Below are 24,779 nucleotides of genomic sequence, written 5' to 3'. Positions count from 1 at the left end.
GTCTCCTGGGAGGCTAGGAACTTCGACGCCTGCGAGACCCAAAGCACTGGAGGCGCAGTGGCGCGATTTCGGGCGCTGATAGGTTGCGGGGTTTGTGTGTGTGGGGTGGCAATTTGGGAGCCAGACATCAGCTTGCGGCCCCGGTAAGCTTTGCCCCTGGGAGCGCCTTTTCACGTTCTCACAGGCTTTTGTGGGGACCCGCAGCTCCACGGCTCTGACTGGAGGGAGTCTCCGCAGCCGGAGGACCCCACCGGGGAACCCCGGGGACCGAGGCTGCTCCCCCCCCGCCAGAACCTGCAGCGCTCCTCCCCCGGGCTGTCCGCTCTGCCCGCCCGCGCGGGCGCGCGCCTCCGCCGGGCCGCGCCGGTGCCCGAGTGCGCGCGCTAGGAGCGGGAGCGCGCTCCGGGGAGAACCCCAGCAAGATGGAGGCCGCGCAGAGGCCGCCGCCTGGGCCCAGGCAGCCGCTGCTGGGAGCGCCGAACCGCGGCTCCTAGGCCGTGCCAGTCCCGGACCCGCCGCCCGCGCCGGGCCCAGGTTGGTCTCCCCGGACCCTCTCTCCACGGCTGCAGCCTCTGCGCGCGTCCAGCCTGGGCGCGGGGCAGCGCCTCCCACCTCGGCCCTACCGGGGCCCCACAGCTGCCCGGCACCCCCAGGACATCCCCTAACCACCGCCAGCCCCTCGTGGCCCAGGCTACCCCCTCCAGCCGCGGTCTCTTTTCCCTGACCCGGGAAGCCCCTCGTCCCTGCCTTAGGGCCACCAACCCCAGGCGTCTCCCCGCCTGCATCCAGCCCCGGCTTCCGAGGTGCACCCCCACCCCCGCCCCGCGCCCAGACCCTGCAGTCTGAGCTCCCGAATCCTCTCCATCCCAGTCTGGTCCTATTTCCGCCGCTATGTCCTCTCGGACTCTCCTACTGGCCTTATTCCCTGCCTTGGCCTCAGCACCCCGTTCCTAATCCGCAAGCACCTGCCCTGTGTTCTCCTCGGCAGCCCCTCTCCGGACCCCTCTGCCTGGAGGTGCCAGCCCTCAATTCCCTTCCAAGCTTCCTGAACGTGTCCCCACACCCCAGCCAGCTCCTCCAGTCTCCAGCCTCCATCCCACCTCCCCACCGGCCCCCAGCCCTACCCCCGCTCCCATATCCTCTCAGCTCCTCCGACTTACCCATGGCCCCTTCTTAGCCCCCTCCCCCTCCGCCGAGGGCTGCTCGTCAGTGTCCCCGACGCCGCTGCGACGTGCGCACGACCCTCCACGTCCGCCCCCGGCCCCGGGCCCCGCGCTCGCGGGCCGGGGCCTCAGGCGGCTCTCGCGTGTCCCCAGCCCCCGCCGCCGGCCCCGCCCCCGGCACCATGCTGCCCTCGCAGGAGGCCTCCAAGCTCTACCACGAGCACTACATGCGGAACTCGCGGGCCATCGGGGTGCTCTGGGCCATCTTCACCATCTGCTTCGCCATCATCAACGTGGTGGTCTTCATCCAGCCCTACTGGGTGGGCGACAGCGTGAGCACTCCCAAGCCTGGCTACTTCGGTCTCTTTCACTACTGCGTGGGCAGCGGGCTGGCGGGCCGCGAGCTCACCTGCCGCGGTTCCTTCACCGACTTCAGCACCATCCCGTCCGGCGCCTTCAAGGCCGCCGCCTTCTTCGTGCTGCTCTCCATGGTGCTGATCCTCGGCTGCATCACCTGCTTCGCGCTCTTCTTCTTCTGTAACACCGCCACGGTCTACAAGATCTGCGCCTGGATGCAGCTCTTGGCAGGTAGGGCGGGACGGGGGCTGGGGTGGGACCCTTCCCTCACCCGCCACCACCAGACTGGCGCCTGGGATGCGGGCTGTTTCTTAGGGGGAGCACCTGCTGTTCTGTGCAAGACCCTTCTTGGCCAATCCTTAACAGCCATCAGGGAGGGGATTCGGTGAGGGATACCTTGGGGCAGGTGCAGAGCCTTGATGCTCCGGTGGTTGTGTGTGTGTGTGTGTGTGCTTGGTCGAACACATATGTGTGTATGGGTTAGCACTGTGCTAAGCATCTGTGTGGGCTGTCTTAGAGGTTGCTCGAGGTTTTCTGTTGCACTGAAACACAAAAAAGGTGAGATGGGCAGTTAAGCCATCAGGTTGGGACTTTTCACATGCTGCATGACCAAGTTGAGTGCTGCACTTTTTTCCTTCCCTGAGGTTTGGCTTTCTCATTTGCAAGGCTAAGTGGGGAGGGGTTCCCAGGGCCCGAATGGGAGACCACATCATAAACTCTAAGGTGCTCTGATGGGGTGGGGAGGGGGAGGAGGCCGTCAGCAGAGTCGGTTCAAGCTCTGAGATGTGGGTGATGAGCAGCACCTGCCAACATGATCCCTAGAGAGAACGTCCCCCTGGACCCGCTGCTGCAGGCTGAGGTCTGAGAATGGGTCACCAGGACCCTGTGACATGTGTAGTGAAGATGGTCCTTGAGCCCTGAGAGCCTTTGCGGAGTCTTTGGGGAATGAGAAATGCTGAGGCAGTTCTCCAGGATCCATTAGCATCCCCTGCCTCTGCCTACCTTTCGATCGAAGATGGATTTCAAGGATTCAGCAGTTTGGGCGTTTGCCTAATTGCAGCAGGGCAGAGAGTTGAGCTGGAGAAAATGGGGCCAGGGGTGGGTGGAAATGGGGGAGGAGGGCTGGTGAGGGCAAGGGGGATGTTTGAGTTCCTTCAAGGGTTCATGAGGGGCATATCACCGTCATGCAGCAAAGATTTTTGTTTAATAAGCAGGACATGCAACAAGTGTTTGGCCCTTTGAGGAGACCCCTGGAAGGCACGTGCTGTCACTTGCCGATAATGCTGCTGCTTCGTGCTCAGGGAATTGGCTTTGGAGCAGGGGATGTGTTTCCTGGCACATGGTCATTGAGAAGAGACCCGTGTCTCTTAAAGGAGGGATGTGATTTCTGCAAATGATGAGAAGTCGTTCAGGACCAAGGGTAGGCAGTAAGGTGGGCGGCCAGACGAGGAACTGTCCCTAGGATGCAAATCAGGGTGTGAAGAGAAAGGTGGGAGGCAGGTCAGTGTCCCCAAAAGGACTTTTGCAGATGCTTGCAGGAAACACTGTCCCATTGCAAAAACTGTTCCAACTCCTAGAAGAGCATTTTATTAATATTTTTAAATTTTTAATAAGAAATAATTTTCTCTTGGAAGGTTTATTTACTTATTTGGAAGGCAGTGCAACAAAGATATGCTTGCTTCAGCATCACATATACTAAAACTGACAGTGCAGCGGAGGGGGGGGGCAGAGAGAGATCTTCCTTTTACGGCTTCATTTGCAAATGTCTTCAACAGCCTAGGCTGGTCCAGGTTGAAGCTAGGAGCCCAGAGCTTTGTCGGAGTTTCCCACTTTGGGGTCAGGGCCTCAAACATCTGGGCTGTCTTCCACTGCTTTGCCAGATGCATTGACAGGGAGCTGGATCAGAACCATAACCACTCCATTTCCCATCCAGTTCCCTGATCATGGCCTGGAAAAGCAGCAGAGGATGGCCCAAAACCTTGAAACCCAGACCCAGAAGAAGCTTCTGGCTCTTGGCTCTGGATCAGCTCTGCTCCAGCTATTGCAGCTATTTGGGGAGTGAACCAATAGATGGAAGATCTTTTAGTCTCTCCTTCTCTTCATGAATCTGATCTGCTTTTCCAATTTAAAAAAAAATGCAGTGTGTACATAAATATGTTTGTTATGTATCCAGACACCCTAATGGGTCTGTGCAAATCCGTCTTCCCCAGCCCAACTTACCTATGGGTGAGGAAGGAGCATTGTAAGCTGTGGGAAGTCTGTCTCTATTTTCTTAATGGTGCCTAGAGAGGGGCTACTGTGTATTTCCATTCTTTCTTGCTAAGATACGCTAGAAAGACTGCATGCTCAGCTGGGTCCCTGATTCATCAACATTAACTTGGAGTCCACAGATGGGCTGCTCACCTTTTGGCCTTCAAATTCTCTGTCATCCATGTGGATTTCATCCTGTGAATTTATGAAATTGTTCCACAACGGCCATGTACTTGTAGACTTTCAAGTGCTTCAGTGGTCTGTTCCTTCATGTCTTCCACTCGACTCCCCCATTGGAAAGGTGACACAGTGACCAGCAAGGGAGGATGCCTGCAGCTCATTGCTCAACCCAGGGCATTTTCCTTGGTGTTACTGCCACATCCCTGAGGGCAGAGGTTGAGCCATTGATTCCTCTTTGCCCACAGATTTGTGGGTTCCCTGGGAAAGTGACTGGCTCACTTTACTTAACACACACTTAGAGCACTGGATGATGAGTCATGGCTTGGGCATTTCGTCCAGCTCTGCCTGTGACTTGCCAGGCAGTGTCCCTAGGTCTGTTTTCTCATCTGGACTGTGGAGGGATAGAGGCAGTTGGATTGGTTTTGGTAGCCCTTCGATGCCCATCAGACGACCCTGACTCCTGCAAACCCTTGTTCGAGTTGTTGAAACTCTTCTCAGTGCAGAGCACTGGGCCACTGGGAAAATACAAGGAGAGACACCTCCTGTGTGTGCGTCCCACCTGCCCTGAGCTCCTCTCTGATCTTGGTGTTGCAGAACCGAGCTGTGCCCCAGCAGACCTTCCCTCTCCCACATGCAGCCCCTTGCTCTCAGGGAGCCAAGCATCTAGTTGGACCAGAGTCCGAAATGACAGGCGACGGGAGCCCACCCTGAAAGGCTTACGTAAGCTCAGAGGAGTTTCGGGCTCATTGCCTCATTGAAAGTCAAGATTTACAGGCACACATGGGCCCAGATGCTCACCTAAGGCCAGGGAGATTTCTTCCCTCTCTGCTTCCTGGTTCCTCTGCACGACTCACTCCAAGTTCATGTCTCTTGTGTGGGTGACAGGTAGACGCTGAGCAGCTCTGAATTCACACTGCTTAGGCTCAGCCATGCCTGTGGAGAAGCAGTGGTTGCTACAGCATTCCAGGAATGATTCTCATCCGCTCAGCTCGGGCAGATGTTCACGGTTAGTTCATCATATGACCCTGCCTGAGGTCTGGGCACAGGCCCCATTAGGGCAAAGCCAGAATGAACCCTTGAAGGCAAGGAGGGTGGGGGAGACAGGTGCAGACAGAAGCTGGCTCCCCACTCCAACAGTGACAGGTCCTGGGCAGTGTGGGGACCTAGAGCAACAGAGAGGACTCTGGCTTAGCTGGGAAGTGACGCTTGAGTGGGCAGGGGGTGGTGACAGGTGAGAGGTGTCGGGGAGTAGGCAGTGCACAATCGTGGGTGGAGACACAGAGGTGACAAAGCCACATCTGGCATGAACGTGGCATCCATGCAGGCAGGGGCCAAGGGCTGGGTCATGGAAATTGGATTTTAATCAGCAGGCACTCAGAAGCTGCCATGATTTTAATTATTCTCATTGTTATTCAGGAAAAACACTTAACCTTTGTGGAACCTTGACTAGTGTTAAAGGCTTCTTATGGCAGATCTTGCTTAACACTGCCAACAGTCCCGTGGAGTAGGTATCCCTCTTCATGTGGTATGGCGGACGAAGCTGTGTCTCAGAGAGGAAGAAGTCATTTGTCCAAGGTCACACGGGGGTGGGGGGGTGAGCCAGGGTTGTTAGTGGCCCCAAAGCTCAGGTTCCAGGAGAGAGGCTTAATGATGGGGACAGTGGCAGGGGTCTTTTTCCCCGACTGCTGAGCAGAGTGGCTCGGAGCTCTAGCAGTTTTTGTGGAAGTAGGGGCCGGCTTCAGGTTGTTGTGGGCAGTCTCTGCATACACACACACACACACACCACCCCATTGGTGGCATTCCCACACATTGAGAACAGCCAGTATGCTGGCTTCTGTGCCATTTCACTGTCATCTGTCAAATGACTTCTCAAGGGGTCCTGCACATAGGGAAAGGTGGAGCCGATAGACAGTGCTCAACTCCAGATGGGTCGAGGCCCTGCTTCGCCACTGAGCTGTAGCCAGCAGGAGAATTATAATTACAGGCATGGCTGTAAGCCCCATGTCCTCCCCACCCACCTGTTACCCATGGGCTGGGGAGGGTAGCCAAGGAGATGGCCCAGCTGCAGAGGCACCACAGAGCAAGTATGGACAGAAGTGGGAGGGAGGGGTCAGTGTGGTAGTATAGCCAGATATTCCTCCACCAGCATCCGCCATCCCATATAGGCACTAGTTCATGCCCCAGCTGCTCCACTTCTGATCTAGCTCCCTGCTGGGAAAACAGCTGAAGATGGTCCAAGTTCTTGAGTTCCTGCACTCCTGTGGGATACAGGGGGAAGCTTTTGGTTCAGCTTTGGATCAGCTCAACTCCGGCTATTGCAGCCATCTGGGGAGTGAACTAGCGGATAAAAGACCTGTCTGTCAAATCTACTTTTTAAATAAAAACAAATCTTTTTTTTTTAAGATTTATTTATTTTTATTGCAAAGTCAGATATACAGAGAGGAGGAGAGACAGAGAGGAAGATCTTCAGTCCCCAAATGGTCACAATGGCCAGTGCTATGCCAATCCGAAGCCAGCAGACAGGAACTTCCTCCAGTTCTCCCATGCGGGTGCAGGGTCCCAAGGCTTTGGACCATCCTCCACTGCTTTCCCAGGCCACAAGCAGGGAGCTGGATGGGAAATGGAGCTGCCGGGATTAGAACTGGTGTCCATATAGGATCTGGGTGCGTTCAAGGTGGGGACTTTAACCGCTAGACCACTGCGCCAGGCCCTAAATAAAAACAAATCTTAAAAGAAGTGGGAGGAGGAGTGTCATGGGGAGGCGTCAAGGTCTTCAAACCCTCACTCAGTACGTCCCAGTTGTGTGACAAAGGCAAACCGCTCTCCGTTTGCTCATGTGCCAAGTAGGTTACTGTGGTGCCTGCTTTCGGGGGCCGAGTGTGTAGTGAGCATGACTAAGTTGGTGGTCCCTGTTACTCCCACGATGAAGTTAGAGGGAGGGGCAGCATATGAGTGGTCCTCCATGCTCAGAGCGTGCGCTTGGCTGGACGTCACAGGGCTTGAGCGGTTACAAGCTGGCTGTGGGACAGATGTAAGAACTGAGTCCTGAATGGAGAGATAAGTTCACGGCCATGAGCCCTCTCTCTTCCTGCAGCAGGGAGCTGATTCCGAGGGCTTCCTGGACACCAGCAGAGTGTGGCTTGAGAGCTGTAGTGCAGCTGGACGAGCCCAGCCTAGGGACACACCACCACTGGCTGGTGTGGTGCAGCGGCCAGCGCCTTCTTGCTTCGGATCCCACGGGGCTCCATGTTCCAGGAGCAGAGCAGCCGCATGAACTCCCATCACATGGCTGTTTTTAGCGTGTATCCGGTGTGTGTGTCCTGCTTGTTGTCCTGGGCTTGTGCTTCTGATTGGATTTAGGGTTTCATTCAAGCCCATGCAGCTTTGTGGTGTGGCTGTCGCTGCCAAGCAGGCTGAGCGACTGTCTCTTTGCGCTGTACTTGTCTCTCCTTCCTCTGCACTCCAGCCCTTGCCTGCTGTGGCTCAGGACCTGTGTTTGACTCCTTGCTCCCACAGCACCCCAAGTCTAATAAGACAGGAGAGGAAGTGGAGCGTAATAAGCAGGGGTGACACTGATATTGACATGACTCAGTCTCTCGCAGAGGATTCTGGAGGCACAAATGGGACTTTTCACACCAAAAAAACGCAGGCAGGGAGGTATGGGGAACAGGGTTTGAGCTGAGTCCTAAGGATGCATGGGGAGCAGACGGTATGCCAGGCATAGGGGCAGCACCGGCAGAGGTGTGCAGTTGGCCATGCCCTGGTGTGTCTGGGACCATAAGCAGCTAAGATTTGGGAGGCTGGGACCAGGGAGGTGGGTGGCAGCTGGATGACAGGATTGTGGCACGAAGTTAAGGTTTCATTTGCAGGCAGTAGATAGCTGTTGAAGGTTTTTTTTTTTTTTTTTTTTTTTTTAATGTTTCTCTCTTCCCCCTTCCCCCCTGCCAGAATTTTACTGACTTTTTTTGAAAGGTTAATATATGCATATGATGCAACATCAGAAGGTAAAAAGAGTAAGCCATCACACGTAAGGATCCTCCCAACCTCCTCCGTCACCTCTCCCCCCAAAAGCAGCTGCTGGTACCACAGCCTTGGGCACCCTTCCCAAGAAATCCCACAGACATACAGGCAGCTGCACCCGAGTTGTCATACTAGTGGTGTACCAGTTGTCTGCGACCATTCAGCCTTAACCCCCGACCTCCCTGAGCTAATAGCTGGGAGCACTGAGCAGGTGACCTCTGTGCCCTGGAGCCCCAGGACTCTGAGGGACGTGCAGAGGCAGAGTGGCTGCAGCTTAGGATCTCCCTGAAAATTACAGCCAGGACCTCAATTGGGGCTAGAATGCTCCTGTCAAGATTCACTCCAGGGCCCAGTGCTGTGGCCTAGTGGCTAAAGTCCTCACCTTGAAAGTGTTGGAATTCCATATGGGCGCCAGTTCTAATCCTGGCAGCTCCACTTCCCATCCAGCTCCCTGCTTGTGGCCTGGGAAAGCAGTTGAGGACGGCCCAAAGCCTTGGGACTCTGCACTCGCTTGGGAGACCTGGAGGAAGTTCTTGGCTCCTGGCTTTGGATTGGCATAGCACAAACCGCCTTTGTGGTCACATGGAGAGCGATGGAAGATCTTTCTCTCTGTCTCTCCTCCTCTCTGTATATCTGTCTTTCCAATAAAAATAAATAAATCTTAAACATAAATAAATAAAAAGGATTCACTCCAGCAGGAGGACCTCCTTCTAGGCAGGTACCCCTGAGCGCTGGCTGAAGCCTTGGACAGAGCAGGCCAGCAGGGAAGGAGGGCAGAAGAGGGAAGCCTCAGTGCCCACCCCCATTTTGGGGTAGCAGTTGTGCTGAGGTGTCTTGTACCCACGAGAAGCACACAGTTGCTTGGTTTCTAGTATATTCTTAGTTCAAAAACTGTCAGTTTTTGGCTATTTGCTTCACTTCTAGGAGAGACCTCATGCACTTTGCCTGTCACCCCCTGACTCCCGCCCTCAGTGATCCCCCAATACTCTGTGTCTCTCGATTAGCCCTCTGTGGGCGCCGCAGGACAGGCTTCCCTCGCTGCAGGCTGTCAGCAGCACAGCGATGGACAGGTTGCTTCTGTGTCCGTTCATCAGCTGGACATCTGAGGTCTTTCTTCCACTCATGGGCTGTTGTAACTGACGCCGGGAACGTTGGGAACGTTTGTGCGTGGAGACATGCTTTTGTTTCTTCAGGGTACTACGACTACAGGGGGCCTGGTTGGATCTAATGGTGACCTTGTGTTTAACCCTTTGAGGACCTACCAGGTGATTTTCCACAGGGACTGTACCATTTTATGCTTCCACTCATGGGTTTTGAAGCTCCCCTTTTCCCATATGTTCATCAACACTTCCTACTGTCTTTTTTATTATAAGCAATGTAGTGGGTAAGGAGTTACATCTTGCTGTGGGTCTTTTTGTTTTTATTGGGAAGCCAGAGTTACAGAGAGAAAGAGAGACACATAGATATAGACAAGGAGAGAGATCTTCCATTTGCTGGTTCACTCCCCAAGTGGCCACGATGGCCAGAGCTGAGCCCATCCGAAGCCAGGAGCTTCGGGTCTCGCACGTGAGCGCAGGAGCCCTGTGGATCATCCTCCACGCTTTCCCAGGCTGTAAGCAAGGAGCTGGACTGGACGTGGGGTGTCTGGGACTTACTTGGGACCCCCTGGGAAGCCGGCAGCCCGGGCAGAGACTGAGCCCTGACTCCGCTGTGCGTTTGACTTGTTTCCCTAACGGGCGGTGGTACGCGCTGCTCCCGTGTTAATTTCCACTGTGTGTGTCCTCTGCAGAGGCGTCTCCTGAGAGCCCTGTGCGGTCTGTGCACCTGCTCTGTCTTCATTATTGGCATTAGCTGTGCTCTACAGACTCCAGGTTCAGGTCTCTTTTCAGATTATATGGCTGGCAAGTATTTTCTTCCATTCTGTGTCTTTTCTCTTTGTTGATAATGTTCTTAACTTTTTTGGGTAGGGTATGCTTATGTCGTGTTTATTAGTTCATTAGTTTTTTTCTGTTGTTGCCAGAACTTTTGGAGTCATATCTAAGAATCCATGGCCAAATGCAAGGTTATTTCTCTGTTTTCTTCTTCTTCTTCTTCTTTTTTTTTTTTTAACAAAATGTGCGGGCCCAGTACGGTGGCTTATTAGCTAAAGTCCTCGCCTTGAATGTGCCAGGATCCCATATGGGCGCTGGTTCATATCCCAGCTGTTCCACTTCCCATCCAGCTCCCTGCTTGTGGCCTGGGAAAGCAGTTGAGGACGGCCCAAAGCCTTGGGACCCTGCACCTGTGTGGGAGACCTGGAAGATTTTCTAAACAGCAGCTCTGGCCATTATGGCCACTTGGGGAGTGAACCATCAGACGGAAGATCTTCTCTGTCTCTCCTCATTATATATCTGACTTTGCAATAAAAATAAAACCAAAAAGATCTTAAACAAAAATAAGATTTGTTTATTTGTAAGTCAGAGTTAGAGGGAGAGAGAGAGACAGAGACCTTCCATTTGCTGGTTCACTGCCCAGATGGTTATTTGGGTCTTCCACGTGGGCAGCACAGGCCCGAGGACTTGGCGCATGCTCTGCTTCTCCTCCCAGACCTTTCGCTGGCTAACGGGCAGAGCAGCCTTGACACAGACGCCTTGACGGGATGCTCCGCTGGGTAACAGGCAGGGCAGCCTTGACACAGACAGACACCTCCATGGGATGCTCGCCTCACATGCTGTGGCTGAACCTACTTTGCCACAATGCCTGCCCTTCTGTTTTCTTCTAAATATTTTGAAATTTGGGTTCCAACACTTAGGTCTTTGGCCTATTTGGCTTATTTTAAAATAGGTAAAATCACAGGATTCGTTATAAATCCTCATCGTTGACCTGTGACATACTAGTCCTGGTTCATCCTTTTGCATACGCATATCCAGTTATGCCAGCAAAGTTGATCACAAAGGTTGTTGTTTTCTTATTCAGTAGTCGAAGTCATGGACCTTAGAGATGAGTTAACTTCCTCGCCCCCAGCACTGTCCCACAGTGTGCCGTGTGTCTGGCCTGCAGCAGTATCAGACTCCTGAATCCAGCTTTGTTGCTTTGTAGTCAGTTCTCGAACCAAGGAGCATAATTTCAAAGTTGCAAAGTCTTCCAACTTCGTTCTCTCTCTCTTGCTTTTTCAGTTTACTTAATTATTTGAAAGAGAGAGAGAGAGCTCTTCCATGTGCCTGTTCATGCCCTAGGAGCCCTGCAACAAGCAGGGCTGGGCCAGACCAAAGTCAGTCCCACACAGGTTGTTGGGGGTCCAAGTATTTGAGCCATCTTCTGCTGCTTTTCCCAGGCCATTAGCAGGGAGCTGGATTGCAAGTGGTGTAGCTAGGACACAAACTAGCACCTATGAGGGGTGCTGGCTACAGACAGTGGCTTTATCTGCTACACCACAGCACCAACCTCTGTTGTTTTTCAAGATTCCTACCACCTTTCACCCTGCCTTTGAGGCCTTGCCTCACATACCACCTGCCATGCCTATAGGCCACATCCAAAGGCAGAGGGAGGGGCACCAGTGAGTTTGACAAGTCACCAGCATCAGAACCCTTGACAGTGCATGTTGGGCATTGCCCGTGGCAGCCACAGAGCCAACTTTGCTATAAACCTTCATTTTATTTCATTAATGTTTGCTTTAGTGTTTTGCTACAATGCTTCTATGAATGTTATATGTAATATGATATATATATGTACATACCTGTGCATATATTATAATATCACATTAAATACAAAAGTACATACATTTAAACCTGCATATGCATATCAATACTCTGATATGGGATGTTGTGGCCTAACCACTGTGCTGCGCACCCATCATTCCTGCCTCCTGCCCTTCATCTGGGAGCTAGATGGGAAGCCGAGCACAGGGATGTCAGCTGGTGCTCCAGGATGGGATGTGGCACCCCCAGGGCACTGGCTCTCAGTTCCGGATGCTGGAGTTGAGTCTCCAAGCTGTGTGTGGGAGGAAAGCCCAGGAAGGCATGTTGAGGCTGGGAGTGGAATGACCTGAGGAGGTGGGCCCAGGATGGGAGGAGGCCCAAATGGCCACCTTGGGACAAGGTGGGACAAGGTGGGACAAGGTGGGAGCCCTGTGTACGCGCAGGAGAACACAGGTGTGCTCTGTCTTTCCTTAAAGACCCGCAGGTCTTGGGCCACCCCTGCTTCTCCTGGGTGTCCCAGGGGTGCTATGGGGACACATTAATCTCTTACCTCTGGAGGGCAGTTAGGTTTGTTTATTAGGTATAAGGATGTGCAGCCTCTTACAAACGCCACCTTTTGTGGAGAGAGAAGGCACAGTTCTAGGAAAGCCAGTGAGGGACCAGCCCCTGCGGACAGCTCCCAGGTCAGCAGCCTCACACCCCAAAGGTGACCAACTTCAGCCTGTTTAGAAACTGTTGAGAGGCCAGTGTTGTGGTGTAGCAAGGTAAGCTGTCAGTGTCCTGCCAGTATCCCACATGAGCACTGCTTTGACTCCGGGCTCCTCACTTCTGAGTCAGTGGCTTACATAAATAAATCTTACTAAAAAGAATACAAATTAGGAAAGGAAAAAAGAAAACTTTCTTTGCAGATGACATGATCATAGGTGAAGAAAACTCAAGAGAAAGGGCTGGGTCTGGGGACGTTGATTCGAGTTGCAGCTGCTCCATTTCTGATCCAGCTCCCTTGTAATAAGCCTGGAAGGTGGTGACAGATGGTTCAATACTGGAACCGGTTACCCATGTGGGACACTTGCTGGAGCCTGGACCAGTCTCAGCTCTTGGTAGTCTTTGGGAGAATGAGCCGATGGGTAGATCCCTGTTCTTGTATCCCCTCTGCCCTTCAAATAAATAAATATATATTTTTAAAAATTTGAGAGGTGGGCCAGGCACAGTAGCCTAGCGGCTAAAGTCCTCACTTTGTATGCACCAAGGTCCCATATGGGTGCCGGTTCTAATCCCAGTGGGCTCGCTTCCCATCCAGTTCCCTGCCTGTGGCCTGGGAAAGCAGTCAAGGACTGCCAAAAGCCTGGCTTTGGATCGGCTCAGCTCCGGCCATTGCGGCCGCTTGGGGAGTGAACCACCAAATGGCAGCCCTTATGGGCAGTAGTTTATGTGTCCCGGCTGGCCCACTTCTGATCTAGCTCCTTGATAATGGTTCAGGCAAAGCAGCAGCTGCTCTCCCCTGGGGAGACCTGGAAGCTCCTGGCTCCCAGCATCAGCTCAGCGCTGGCCATTGTGGCCTTCTGGGGTGTGCACCAGTGGATGGAAGTTCCCTCAAAATAAGTAAACCAGTCAAGATTTTTCCTTTTTAAGTGAAGTTTCCACTCTGATAGAGACTTTGAGGAGAACAAAGCACAGAGCAGGAGAAAACATTCATGAAAGGGAGAACCACAAGGGCCAGTGGAGAAGGAACGCGAGAATAAGGACATCACCTGATGAGACGGTGGGCCAGGGAAGGGACAGCACATTCCAGTCCGAGTGCACGGGTTCCGGGCCTGGCTCCACGTGTGCCTCCAGCATCCTGCTGGGCTGCATGCCACCCACCTGGAGGAGCTGGACCGGGTTCCTGGATCCTGGCCCAAGCTCAGGGCAGCAGGCATTTGGGGAGTGAACCAGCAGATGGAAGAGCTCTGTGTCGGTCCCTGTCTCTGTCTTTTTGCTTTTCAAGTAAATACAAAGTTTTTCAGACGTTGGGGCAAAGACCTCCACAGATGCTTCACCGTGAAGATTCACAGAAGGCTGGCAAGCATATGGTAGGGAAAGTGTGTTTAAGTAGAAATGCAACTAACTGCACCTGTTCCAGAATGGACTCAGTCTGGAGCACTGACACGGAGCTGGGCAACTTCTCACACAGCCACGCCCCTGCACTGGAGCCTGCATGAACATGTATCTTGATGGCAGCTTTGTCCATCACCGCCCAGTAGGGGGTGGACATATCATCAAACCACGTTATGTCCCCAGATGGAATCTTCTGGGGTTTGAAAACACAAAGTATGGGCCCTGCGGAGTGGCCTAGTGGCTAAAATCTTTGCCTTGCACGTGCCTGAATCCCATATGGGCACCGATCAGTGCCCCAGCTGCTCCACTTCCCATCCAGCTCCCTTATTGTGGCCTGGGAAAGCAGTCAAAGACGGCCCAAAGCCTTGGGACCTGCACCCATGTGGGAGACCCGGAAAAAATTCTTGGCTCCTGGCTTCAGGTTGGCGCGATTCCAGCCATTGCAGCCACTTGGGGAGCAAATCAGTGGACAGACACTCTTCCTCTCTGTCTCTCCTCTCTGTGTATCTGACTTTCTAATACAAATAAATAAACCTTTAAGAAGAACAAAGAGCACAGAGTATGAAGCCCGGAAAGGGGATGTCGAGGCACACAGGGCTCTGGAGTGCTCACAGGCAGCGGGACCAGGAGCTCGGTCTGCGTCAGCACACAAGAGCAGGAGTCTCTAGGAAGCTCATGAAAAACACACTGGATGGAAAACCTGGGTATGGACAGTTCAAGAATTATTATTTCCAAATAAATCTGTTTTTTTAAAGATTTATTTTTAAATTTTTATTGGAAAGTCAGATTTACAGAGGAGAAACAGAAGTCTCTTCTGTCTGCTGGTTTACTCCCCCGAGTGACTGCAACAAGCTGGAACTGAGCTAATGCGAAGCCAGGAGCTCCTTCCGGGTCTCCCACACAGGTGCAGGGTCCCAAGGCTTTGGGCCGTCCTCGACTGCTTTCCCAGGCCACAAGCAGGGAGCTGGATGGGAAGTGGAATAGCTGGGATAAGAACCTGTGCCCATATGGGATCCTGGGTGTTTGGAAGGCAAAGACTTTAGCCACTAGGCTACTACACTGGGCCCTGGAAATTCTTTAGACCAAAGCAAACAATTGTCCACACACTCTGGGGAGTGTGAGAAAGTGAAGGGAGCTGCATTCTGTGTCACCCCTGCTGCATGACACTCTCCGGAAGTTAAACGCTGGAAATGGGAAGGGGACAGGGGAGAGGGCCGTGAGGAAGAGGCGCACACGGGCTGAGTGTAGAAGCCTGTGGGGCAGTGCTGCTCTGCATGGTACCCTCGTGGTACATTTGCGCAGGCCAGAGGATGCACGGTGCCCACAAAGAGCCCTCCAGGAAGCACTGGATGGCCGTGTAGCGGCACTGTGGGCTCCTCCTCTGCGGCGAGCATTCCACTCTGCTTGGGGGATGGTGAACCTGACACTGCTCTAAGAAACAACGTCTTGGAGAAACAGATGGGCTCACGCCAGACACATTATTCTGCACCCTGCTTGCCTTTTTCTTTCTTAAAATATCTTGGGAGATTTTTCCATGGCAACATACACAGCTGGACTATGTTAAGTGGCTTCATGGTGCTGCACGGACGCCTCGTGCTGTCCTGGCATTCCTTTGGGGTGTGTGGTCACAGTGGGCCTCCTTTGTTACAAATACGATGCCACGGTAAGTGCCGTGTGTGCACCGTGTGTACGTGTGCCTGTGCAGTCACGGGATGTGCCGCAGTTGAGGGATACATGCATTTACAACCATGTGTCACGGGCACCATTACGCCCACAGCGTCCCTTCCGTCCATCTCCTGCCCTTGGGGAGGTGGCCATTCACTTCACTACAGACCCCAGATCCAGGCAGGGAAGGGGTTTTTCTTCCCCGCATAAATACACACGCTAGGAAAAACAAGGCAAAGCCATCATGTTACTGGTTAGGACTAACTTTGGCTGCGTGTGCTAGGAACACTCCAAGTGCGTGCAGTGGGATGGCCGACCCACAGTTCTTGTCTCTTGGGGAAAGGCAGTGACCAGCCTACCCGCCCAGGATTCCTCGTCATCCTCCTTGTTGAAGATGGCTGCTAGGTACTGCCCATCCCGTCTGCATCCCAGGGAGCTGGGTGGAGGAAAGAATGAAGAAGAAAAGGGCCAGAGAGTGCCCTCCAGCCTGCTTGTAAATCTGCTCAGGGGCACTGCCCCCCCTCCATGCGGGGATTTTTGCTGAGTCATGCAGCCACGCGGGAGCTGCCTGGGGAGTTGGGAAATGCAGCCTGTATTTCTACAGCCAAGGTCTTAGCTAAGGTTAGGGGTTCTCACATGGGGGAAGACAGGACCGGAAGACCCCTGAAGGCAGAGCTGGAGAGAGGGAAGAGGAGAGACAGAGTGAGACCTTCCACTTGCTGGTTCACTCCCCTAATGACCGGTGACCAGGCCTGTGCCAGGCAGAAGCCAGGAGTCTGGAGTCTCTCCATTGCAGGTAACAGGGGCCCAAGGCCTCGGGCCATCCTCTTCTGCTTTCCCAGGAGCTGTATGGGAAGTATAGTAGCAGTCTGCACCCGATGCCCATACAGCACGCCAGCAGCTTTACGGCTTGTGCTACAGTGCCAGCCCCCGGACGTTTTCAGTCTGTGGTTGGGCCAGTGTTGTGATGCAGTGGGTTAAGAATCTCTGCCTCGGGCCCAGCACGATACTGTAGTGGTTAAAGTCTTCGCCTTGAACACGCCTGGATCCCGTATGGGCACTGATCTGTGTCCCAGCAACTCTACTTCCCATCCAGCTCCCTGCTTGTGGCCTGGGAAGGCAGTCGAGGATGGCCCAAAGCCTTGCGACCCTGCACTTACATGGGAGACTTAGAAGAAGCTCCTGGCTTCGGATTGGCTCTTCCGCTGTCTCTCCTCCTCTCTGTATATCCGCCTTTCCAATAAAAATAAATAAATCTTAAAAAAAAAAAAAAAGAATCTCTGCCTGTGTTCCTGGCACCTCGGAGCATCGGTTCAAGTCCTAGTCGCTCTGCTTCTGTCGCAGCTGCCCGCTACAATGCCTGGGGAGGCAGTGAAGACGGCCAGGAGGCAGAGGCCCCAACCTCTGGCTTCAGCCCGGCCCGGCCCTGCTGCTGCAGCCACTTGAGTGAACCAGCAGATTAAAGATCTGTTTCACTCACTCTGCCTTTCAAATAAATAGATATGTTTTTAGAAGCTCGTGGAAAATTGAACTAAAAGCAGCTTATTTTGATATAAAACTTGCTGAAACCTGTGCACCATTGTTGTATTTTTCCCCACAATGCACATTCTTGATGCTCAATGTGGAAAATTTTTTGGGTTCATGAATCCCACAGCTCCTGTGCATCGAAATAACCTTGTGGTTCCATCTCTCTCCTGGTAGAGGAGCTGCGCCGATCTGAACCTAGGAGCCCACAGCCTCACCCGGGTCTCCCACGCGGGTGCAGGGTCCCAAGGCTTTGGGCCGTCCTTGACTGCTTTCCCGGGCCACAGGCAGGGAGCTGGATGGGAAGCGGGGCCTCCAGGATTAGAACCAGTGCCCATATGAGATCCTGGTGCGTGCAAGGCAGAGACTTTAGCTGCTAGGCTACCATGCTGGGCCCTTTTTAATTTTTTTTTTTTTTTTTTTTTTTAGCAAATGAACCTGAGTTTAAAAAGTGTCTTGATCAAAAACACCAAAATCTAGACCAGTACAGCCAGTGACAACCTCCCTGGGCTGAGCAAGTACATGTGTTGCTTTTCGCCACTGCCTCCCAGCCAGCTGCCCCGGTCTGCAGGGCAGGGACCTCCCGGCCTCCTTGTGCTGCCCCTGTGTCTCGTCTTCATCTTGTCCTGAGCTTGGAGCATGAAAGTCAGGGTACTTGCAGGGTGCTGCCTGGGGTACCCCAAGCCCTCCCACTCTGGGGATTCTGAGCCGGGCCCGTGGGGGTGGGATGCTGGGCGGCAATTCCCTGCCTGCCTCTTTCCTTCTCTTTTTCTCTCTCTGTCAAATAATTTCTTTTAAAAGTTCATGGAAAAGGGAATTAAAAGCTGTTTAGTTAAAAAAAAAAAGTGAGATCCCTGCTAGTTTTTGCCATACTGTTCATTCTCTCAGTTTTAAAGTTCCCTCACACACAGATATTTACTTATTTATCTATGAAGGAAAGGCAGAGTTACGGAGAGGAGACAGAGGGAGGGATCTTCCATCAGCTGGTTCACTCCCCTCAATGGCTGCAGTGGCCAGAGCTGAGCTGAATCTAGCACCTTTTTCCGAGTCTCCCATATGAGCACAAGGTCCCAAGGCCTTGGGCTATCCTCTGCTGCTTTACCAGGTCATAAGCAGTGAGCTGGTTGGGAAGTGACGCAGCCAGGGCACGAAGCAGCACCCGTATGCGATCCCAGTGCGCACTACAGGAAGATGGCTGAGCCCATCCTGCATGGATTCATAAAGAACAAAAAAACCTACATCAGAATAATTTTTGCATTGCCACCTCCATGGGCTTTCTCAAGGCCCCTGGTACAAAATGACATCGGCGGCAGATCCCCAAGGTGCGAGGTGATCCCAAGCCAACAGAAGACCCACTGGGCAGCTGGGAGGGCCATTAACTCGAGGTCGCCAGGCCCCTTGCTTTGTTTCTAAAAGGGGCTTGACTTCGGGATCCAGAAATGCCAGTTTTTGCCTCCCAGTGCAACAAACGGGAAGGCCAAACTTGGCCTCGGCCTCCTGGTCACCACTTTCCACCCGCAGGGGGATCAGCCTCTGAGCACCAGTACCGTGGCCTGACCTCCCCCCCCAGGAGAGCAGATCGCAGACCTGCCTGTGCTCAGCATGGCGAGGCGCCTGGCACGAATGGGCCGCAGGAGGCAGGGGGAGGGAACAGATGCACGCAGGAGACAAGAGGGGAAGGAGACCTGTGTGCGCGTGTGCGCCCGCGCAGGCACTGAGGTTCAGCTAGAACAGTGCACGGGGCTTGTCGTGGAAGAAGGGGAAGCAGATTCCACCCAGGGCGGAGGTGGAGGGCACTGGCCAGGATGCTGGTGTGGTTTCCATGGAGACACGGACGCTCCGGGCACGAGCGGAAATCACTGCAGAGCAGGTGTCCTTGTGATGGCTGACAGGGTGTGAGGGCCGCCAAGGGTCTGTCCTTGCCCCAATCGCCGCGTGCCTCCCTAACCTCCCCCTCCCAGTATCCCTTAGGGTCTGGCTAAAGAGAAGGGGGTAGCCACTCCTCCTGGCTCTGGGTCTCGGGCCTGTGGTCCCTCTGCTTACAGAGCAGGAACACCCCTACCCCCCACCCCACGGACACAAACTGAACCCCCCTCCCACTGCCCAGGCTCCCAGCTCGGCTCCTTTAGCTGCGTCCCACTGGGCAGGCCCTCCCATCCCCGGGGCCTGGTGTGTGGGCAGTGGTCAGAACAGACCTCACGGCGGCCGCTGGGACGTGGCATCCTCCAAGACTCACGTATGGCTCCCCATGTGTTCAGGAACCGGGTCAGGGCTGCTCTGCTCTCTGCCAGGCCCCGAGGCTCCGATTGGTCCGCCATACCGCGGGTGCCATTTTCCGAGCCAATTACCTGCTGCCCAAGACTGCGCAGGGCTGAGTGGCCCAGAGCTGGAAGGTTGGGAGCCAGGGCCTCGCCGGCAAGGGTGTCCGTACTGGGGTTGGCCTAGCACCCTAGGGGAACACTCTTGGCCCCGCTTCTCCTTCTGCCTCTCCTCCACTGAAAGCTGCTCCCCCAGGATTTCCTGTGACCCTGTGACCTGCACTGTTGTCACTGGTTTGACGGTAACAGCTCATCCAGGACTTAGCAGCTGCTTCCTGCAGTTGTCATGCCCTTCTCCCCATCTTACAGACTTGCAAATTGAGGCTCAACAGTGCACATTGCCATGCCGTGGGGCCTCCGCAGTCCATACCAGAGGGCCTGGCTTCCCCCGACTCCTCCAGTTTCCTGTGAGGCAGCAGATGACAGCTCACGGGTCTGGATCCTGTGCCTGGGGCACACACGCACACTCACACACGCACACAAGCGCATGGGACGCCTCTGCTGATTTCCCAGCTCCCACCTTCATTGGCCCAGCCTTGGCTGCTAGGGGCATTTAGGAAGCAAGCCGGCAAATGGAAGACTTTTGTCTGTCTTTCAAGTAAAAATAAGAAGCAAAAGCAGCTGACCCAGAGTTTGAGCCTGAAGCCACGGCCAGCTCCCACTCCCAGCTGGGTCCCACACCTGGCCCTTAAGCACCACCTGAATGTGGGCCTGGCTTGTGAGCAGCCCTATCTCAGAGGACACGTGGGGAGCCCGTGGAGTCAGCCATGCCTCGGGGGCAAGGTGATAGGGTGAAGCTGAGAGCTCTGAAGAGCATGGCTGTACCCCTGGAGCCCACCCCCATCCCAGTCTGTTCTTCTAGCCCAGTGCCCAGGACGGATCTGCACCAATACTTATTTACTGAATGAATTGCCAACATAGACAGACAGACATACATAAAAAGATGAGATGGGAGGGGCGGCCTGCGTGAGAAGCTTGAAGGAGCTGAGTGGGGTGGGTGGTGGTGATGGTGTGTGTGTGCACGCGCGCGCGGCTTGTTCTTGGTCCACCCTAGCCCCCGATGGCTTGCTCGGGGAGGAGTGGGTTTGAGGGGCTGTGGGGGTCCTCACAGGCAGCGGGGCTGCCGTGCAGTCTCCTCCCCACCCTGGGAGTAATACCCTCCTCTCTCCCCTCTGAACCGTGCCGGCGGCGGCGGCTGCAGCTCTGTGCCTCGTCCTCGGCTGCATGATCTTCCCCGACGGTTGGGATGCCGAGACCATCCGGGACATGTGCGGGGCCAAGACGGGGAAGTACTCACTCGGGGACTGTTCGGTGCGCTGGGCCTACATCCTGGCCATCATCGGCATCCTCAACGCGCTCATCCTCTCCTTCCTCGCCTTCGTGCTGGGCAACCGGCAGACCGACCTGCCGCCGGAGGAGCTCAAGCAGGAGAACAAAGGTAAGTGCGCAGGCGCAGGCAGCGGGGCGTGGCAGGTGAAGGCTGTGGCGCGAGGCCAAGTCGGAAGTCATTCTTTTTCTCACCTGATGTCCTGATCCAGGCCCGCAGACCCACCATAGGGCCGGGAGAAATGCCGGGGTGCTGGGTGGCGGAGACAGTGTTTGGGAGGGTTGCCAGCCACCTGGCAGGTGGTTCTGGCTGTGGGACGGAGTGCTTGGTTGTGTCACAGGGTGGGTGCGTCCTGGGTCTGTCACACACCCAGGGAGGGATGATAGTAAGACCCTGGCAGAGGGACTGACTGCTGCTGATCCAACCTAAGGTAGCTCTGTCGGTGATACACCTCAGACACAGGATTGGGATTGCCTGTGATCAGGGGAAGTCGGAGCACGTGGGTCTTTCACACACTGAGGGTTTGGTGCTTGCATGGTGAGTGCACGTGTATCCAGCATGCTTTGTGACTGCCCATGGCATGTCAACTTCGCCTCAACATGAACCTTCACCAGAGAACACACTGACCCACGAGGCCAGAGCTCTGCCCGCTCCCCACACACCCTGATCCCTGCCCACTCCCCACACCCCCTGAGCGCTGCCCACTCCCCAAACACCCTGAGCCCTGCCCGCTCCCCACACCCCCAGCCCTGCCCGCTCCCCACACCCCCTGAGCCCTGCTGCTCCCCACACCCCCTGAGCCCCTGCTGCTCCACAGCTTTTTCTGTGCATTTTAAGGAAGGGTCAAAGAGCACAGCCTGTTTACCTGGGCAGAACGGGGTCCTGATTTTCACTGTGGCTCTGTGCAAAGGTGAGCGTGAGGTGTGACTCACACACATGCTCAGTCGACACACACAGGCCCAACATCTCCCACTGAGTCTTGGTCCGTGTCCTGAAGTAGCCATGTTGGAGCCAGCATGTCTGTGGGCCATGGCAGTGAGCGTGCACTCAGGCGTGGGCCGCAAAGGGGACTTTAGGTAAGCTGTGTGGTGGTGGAGGGGCCGTGGGCTTCTCCCTGGCTGCAGCCTCAGCGGTGGGCAGCATGCGGCCTGGGCCGAGGAGACTGCAGTGAGTCCCTGGGAAGGAGGGACTTTCCAGGACTAGGTGGGCAGTGCTGCCCAGATGGCTGGAACAATGCAGACCCCACCTGCACATGGCCCAGGTGCAGCTAGCCGGGTGAGGTGACTAGCCCTGCCCCGCACCATTTCAGCGGGGGTCCTTGTGCACTCAGCAGGTGTACCAGGAGTGTGTGTATACCTTCCCAGGGCCCACGAGCACATATGCAAGGGTGCACACTTTGAACTGCGCTTGGTACAAGTGAGCGCTCCAGGCATGGTGCCCAGCATTTGCCTCCTGCCCTTGGAGCTGGGAGACACTGCTGCCAGTCCGATGACCCGTGTCTGTCTGAGTGTGCCCTCCCGGCAGGGACAGTCAGTTGCAGCCTTTGGGTGGTGGGCCTGAGCTAAGCAGGACCCTGTAGCCGCCGTGTTCTCACAAGGGGGTACGAGGTGGAGCTGCAGGACGGTGAAGGCAGGTGGTCTGCCCTGGGATGGGTTGACCTTGGAAATGACTTGACTTTGAGCCCCAGGCTCTGCCCTTCATGGAGAGAGGGCCCGGAGCACAGCATCATCTGTCAGGGCTGTGGGCAAGGAAGGCAGGGGGCTCTGCCTGAGGCATGCAGTGGTACCATCCTCCTAGAAGGCCTTGCAAGAAAGAGGACACACATATTTTTAGAGCCAGGGTCACCTTAGTGATGAACTCCGCAGAAGAGTCCACCACCCAAGCTCTGTCACTGGGGATGGCTCCCCTGCTGCTCTGATGGCACAGGTGCTGCTGCGGCCTCGGTGGGAGGCAGGGCCTGCCCTCTGGTGGCAGCTTTCAGAAGTGCAGGGCTGGGCTCCAATGCACCGCTTCACTGTGGAAGCAGGCTGGACCCCGGGATCCCTCTCCTTGCCTTCCTAAACAACCCAGGGTTAAAGGGAAGCTAAAGGAGCCCACTTGACCCTCCTTCGCCGGCTGGGATCTTCCTTCCTCTCTGGAAGTTCGAGAGGAATTGTGAGTTGGAGACGCTGAGTAGGTGTGAGGTGGGGACATGGACCCGCAGCCAAGTGCTGTCTGCAGCCGACTCTACACTGGGGCCTGGGCTGGACCCCTCAGGCTGAGCTGTGAAGCCGACTCATCTCTGCAGGGTGATGGGGACTTCCAGGCTGTGCAGCCCACACCCCGCTCCGTGGAGGGGACCACCGCTGACCTCTCCCCTTCTCTCTCTCTCTCTCAGATTTTGTGGGCTCCACAGTCAGCTCTGTGCTGCGGCCAGGCGGTGACGTCTCGGGCTGGGGAGTGCTTCCCTGTCCAGTGGCCCACTCACAGGGACCCTGAAGGCCAGGCTCACAGCCCAGGAGTTGACCTGCCCTCGGCTTGTCCCGTATCCGGTCCTCTCCTCCACCCCTCCACGCTCCCAGGGAAGACCGTCATCTCAGACTGACTACTCACCCACCACAGCTTCCGGTTTGAAGAGAGACCGGGGCCGGGGTGTGGCCTGAGCCATGGCAGAAGCCCCAGAGAACCTTGGCAGGCCTGATGCTGGCTCCTGCCTCAGTGGGACCTAGGGGAGCCCAGTGGCCCCCCCAGCCCCTGCTCTGGGGTCAGGCCCCGAGGCTGCTGTAGGCCTCCAGAGAGAGGGGCCCTGTGGCAGAAATGGATTCCTCACACTGCCCACATGGGCTGGACTCTTTGCTAGTTGTTTCCCCCCCTCTGCCGACCTTGGTTCCACAGCATCTGTCACAGAGGTCTCGGTGTCGGCAGCCTTCCTTGGGGGACCCTCCCGGCCTGCTCCCTGCTCGCCCGGACACACCCGCGCTACACCCTGGGAGCACACAGGGCCGTTCTCTGTGCACCGCAGCCAGGGCGCCGGCCGGACAACAGTCCAGCTGGGCTTCAGAGCAGCGGGGAAGGCCTGGGGCCCTGCTCACTGGAGCCTTGGACACTGCCCCGCCCGGGGCCGGGGTGAATGACCGGGGACTGGCTGCTACCGTACAGCACAGATACGGCCTCACTGTCAGGGTGGGTGGAGTTCCAGAGGGGGGCCGGCCGTGGGGAGTCAGGACCATGTCACCCGTCCGCCCCTGCTCTTGTCCCGACCCCTGGTCATCTGCCAAGGGCAGACACTCTCTTGCCTCTTTAATACTTTTCTGCATAACTTGAACTTGCAGGTCACCTCTGAACAGGGTATCCCCTGTCCCCACCCCAGACCTTGTGCTCCTGTCCCCGCCTCTCCCTCCTCCTCGCCCACCTCTCGCCTTGTGCCATGCCCAGGGTCTGATGGGCAGTGCTTGGAGCTGAGGCCTGAGTGCGAGTGTGCCCGTGTGTGCGTGTCTGTGTGTGCATGTGGAAGTATGTGTGTGGGAGTGCGCGTGTGTGTGCCTGAGTATGTGTCAGGGACAGATGAACCGTCATCCTGTCCCTCTCCTCCCCTGGTGGGAGCGACTGAGGTGAGGGAACGCCAGTGTTTCCACAACACCCCACGTTACCTTGTGGCGCCCCCTGCAGGCTGCACAGGGAGGCTGTTGTTGCCCGTTGACCTTGGCCTCCGCCACAGGCAGGACAGGACACGAGCTTGAGGGCCATGCATTTGCTACCCTTGTTCTCATTTCCATAGGACTTAGACCTGATGGTTAGGATTCCCTCTCTCTGCCCACCTGTCCCACAGGGACCCTAACTGGAATCAGACAATGGGTCCCAGTGGGGTTGCCCATCTCCGGGATCCACGTCTGCCCAGCGTGCTGGCCCCACTGCACTGTGCTGGTTCGTTCCTGCCAAGTCCCTGCCTGCAGCCATGCAGCTGGTACCTTCCCCAGCAGGTGGCAAGTCAAACCAAAGGCTGGGTTGGAGGGGATCTGTAGAGGTGGCAGTGGAGGGTGGGGAGGGCTGGAGCCAAGGCTTAGGAATAGGGAGGGACAGGTGGAAAGGTGGGGAGGGCAGTCAGACATGGGAGGAGAGAGAGGTGTGGAGGAGGGGGAATACAGAAGGGAGGGGTCAAGACATGAGGGCTGCATGCCAGGGAGCAGGGTTGTGGTGGGCAGTGAGGAGGGCACCTGGTGAA

The 24,779-nt window shown here is 55.5% G+C and overlaps 1 protein-coding gene across 1 annotated transcript; it reads left to right on the top strand.

Moving 5' to 3' along the window:
• The first annotated feature begins 1,345 nt into the window (after positions 1 to 1,345).
• LHFPL4 (LHFPL tetraspan subfamily member 4) lies at positions 1,346 to 23,056 on the top strand. The gene is made up of 3 exons (XM_040994946.1): positions 1,346 to 1,751; positions 20,453 to 20,689; positions 22,956 to 23,056. Exons 1-3 carry the CDS (start codon positions 1,346 to 1,348, stop codon positions 23,054 to 23,056), a joined length of 744 nt encoding a protein of 247 aa, XP_040850880.1.
• Positions 23,057 to 24,779: the final 1,723 nt, after the last annotated feature.

The sequence above is a fragment of the Ochotona curzoniae genome, unplaced genomic scaffold (assembly GCF_017591425.1).
Source record: "Ochotona curzoniae isolate NIBS_2020 unplaced genomic scaffold, NIBS_Ocur_1.0 contig_908, whole genome shotgun sequence".
NCBI lineage: Eukaryota > Metazoa > Chordata > Mammalia > Lagomorpha > Ochotonidae > Ochotona > Ochotona curzoniae.
Note: the sequence above shows the minus strand (reverse complement) of the source record. Positions and strands in the feature narration are given on the sequence as shown.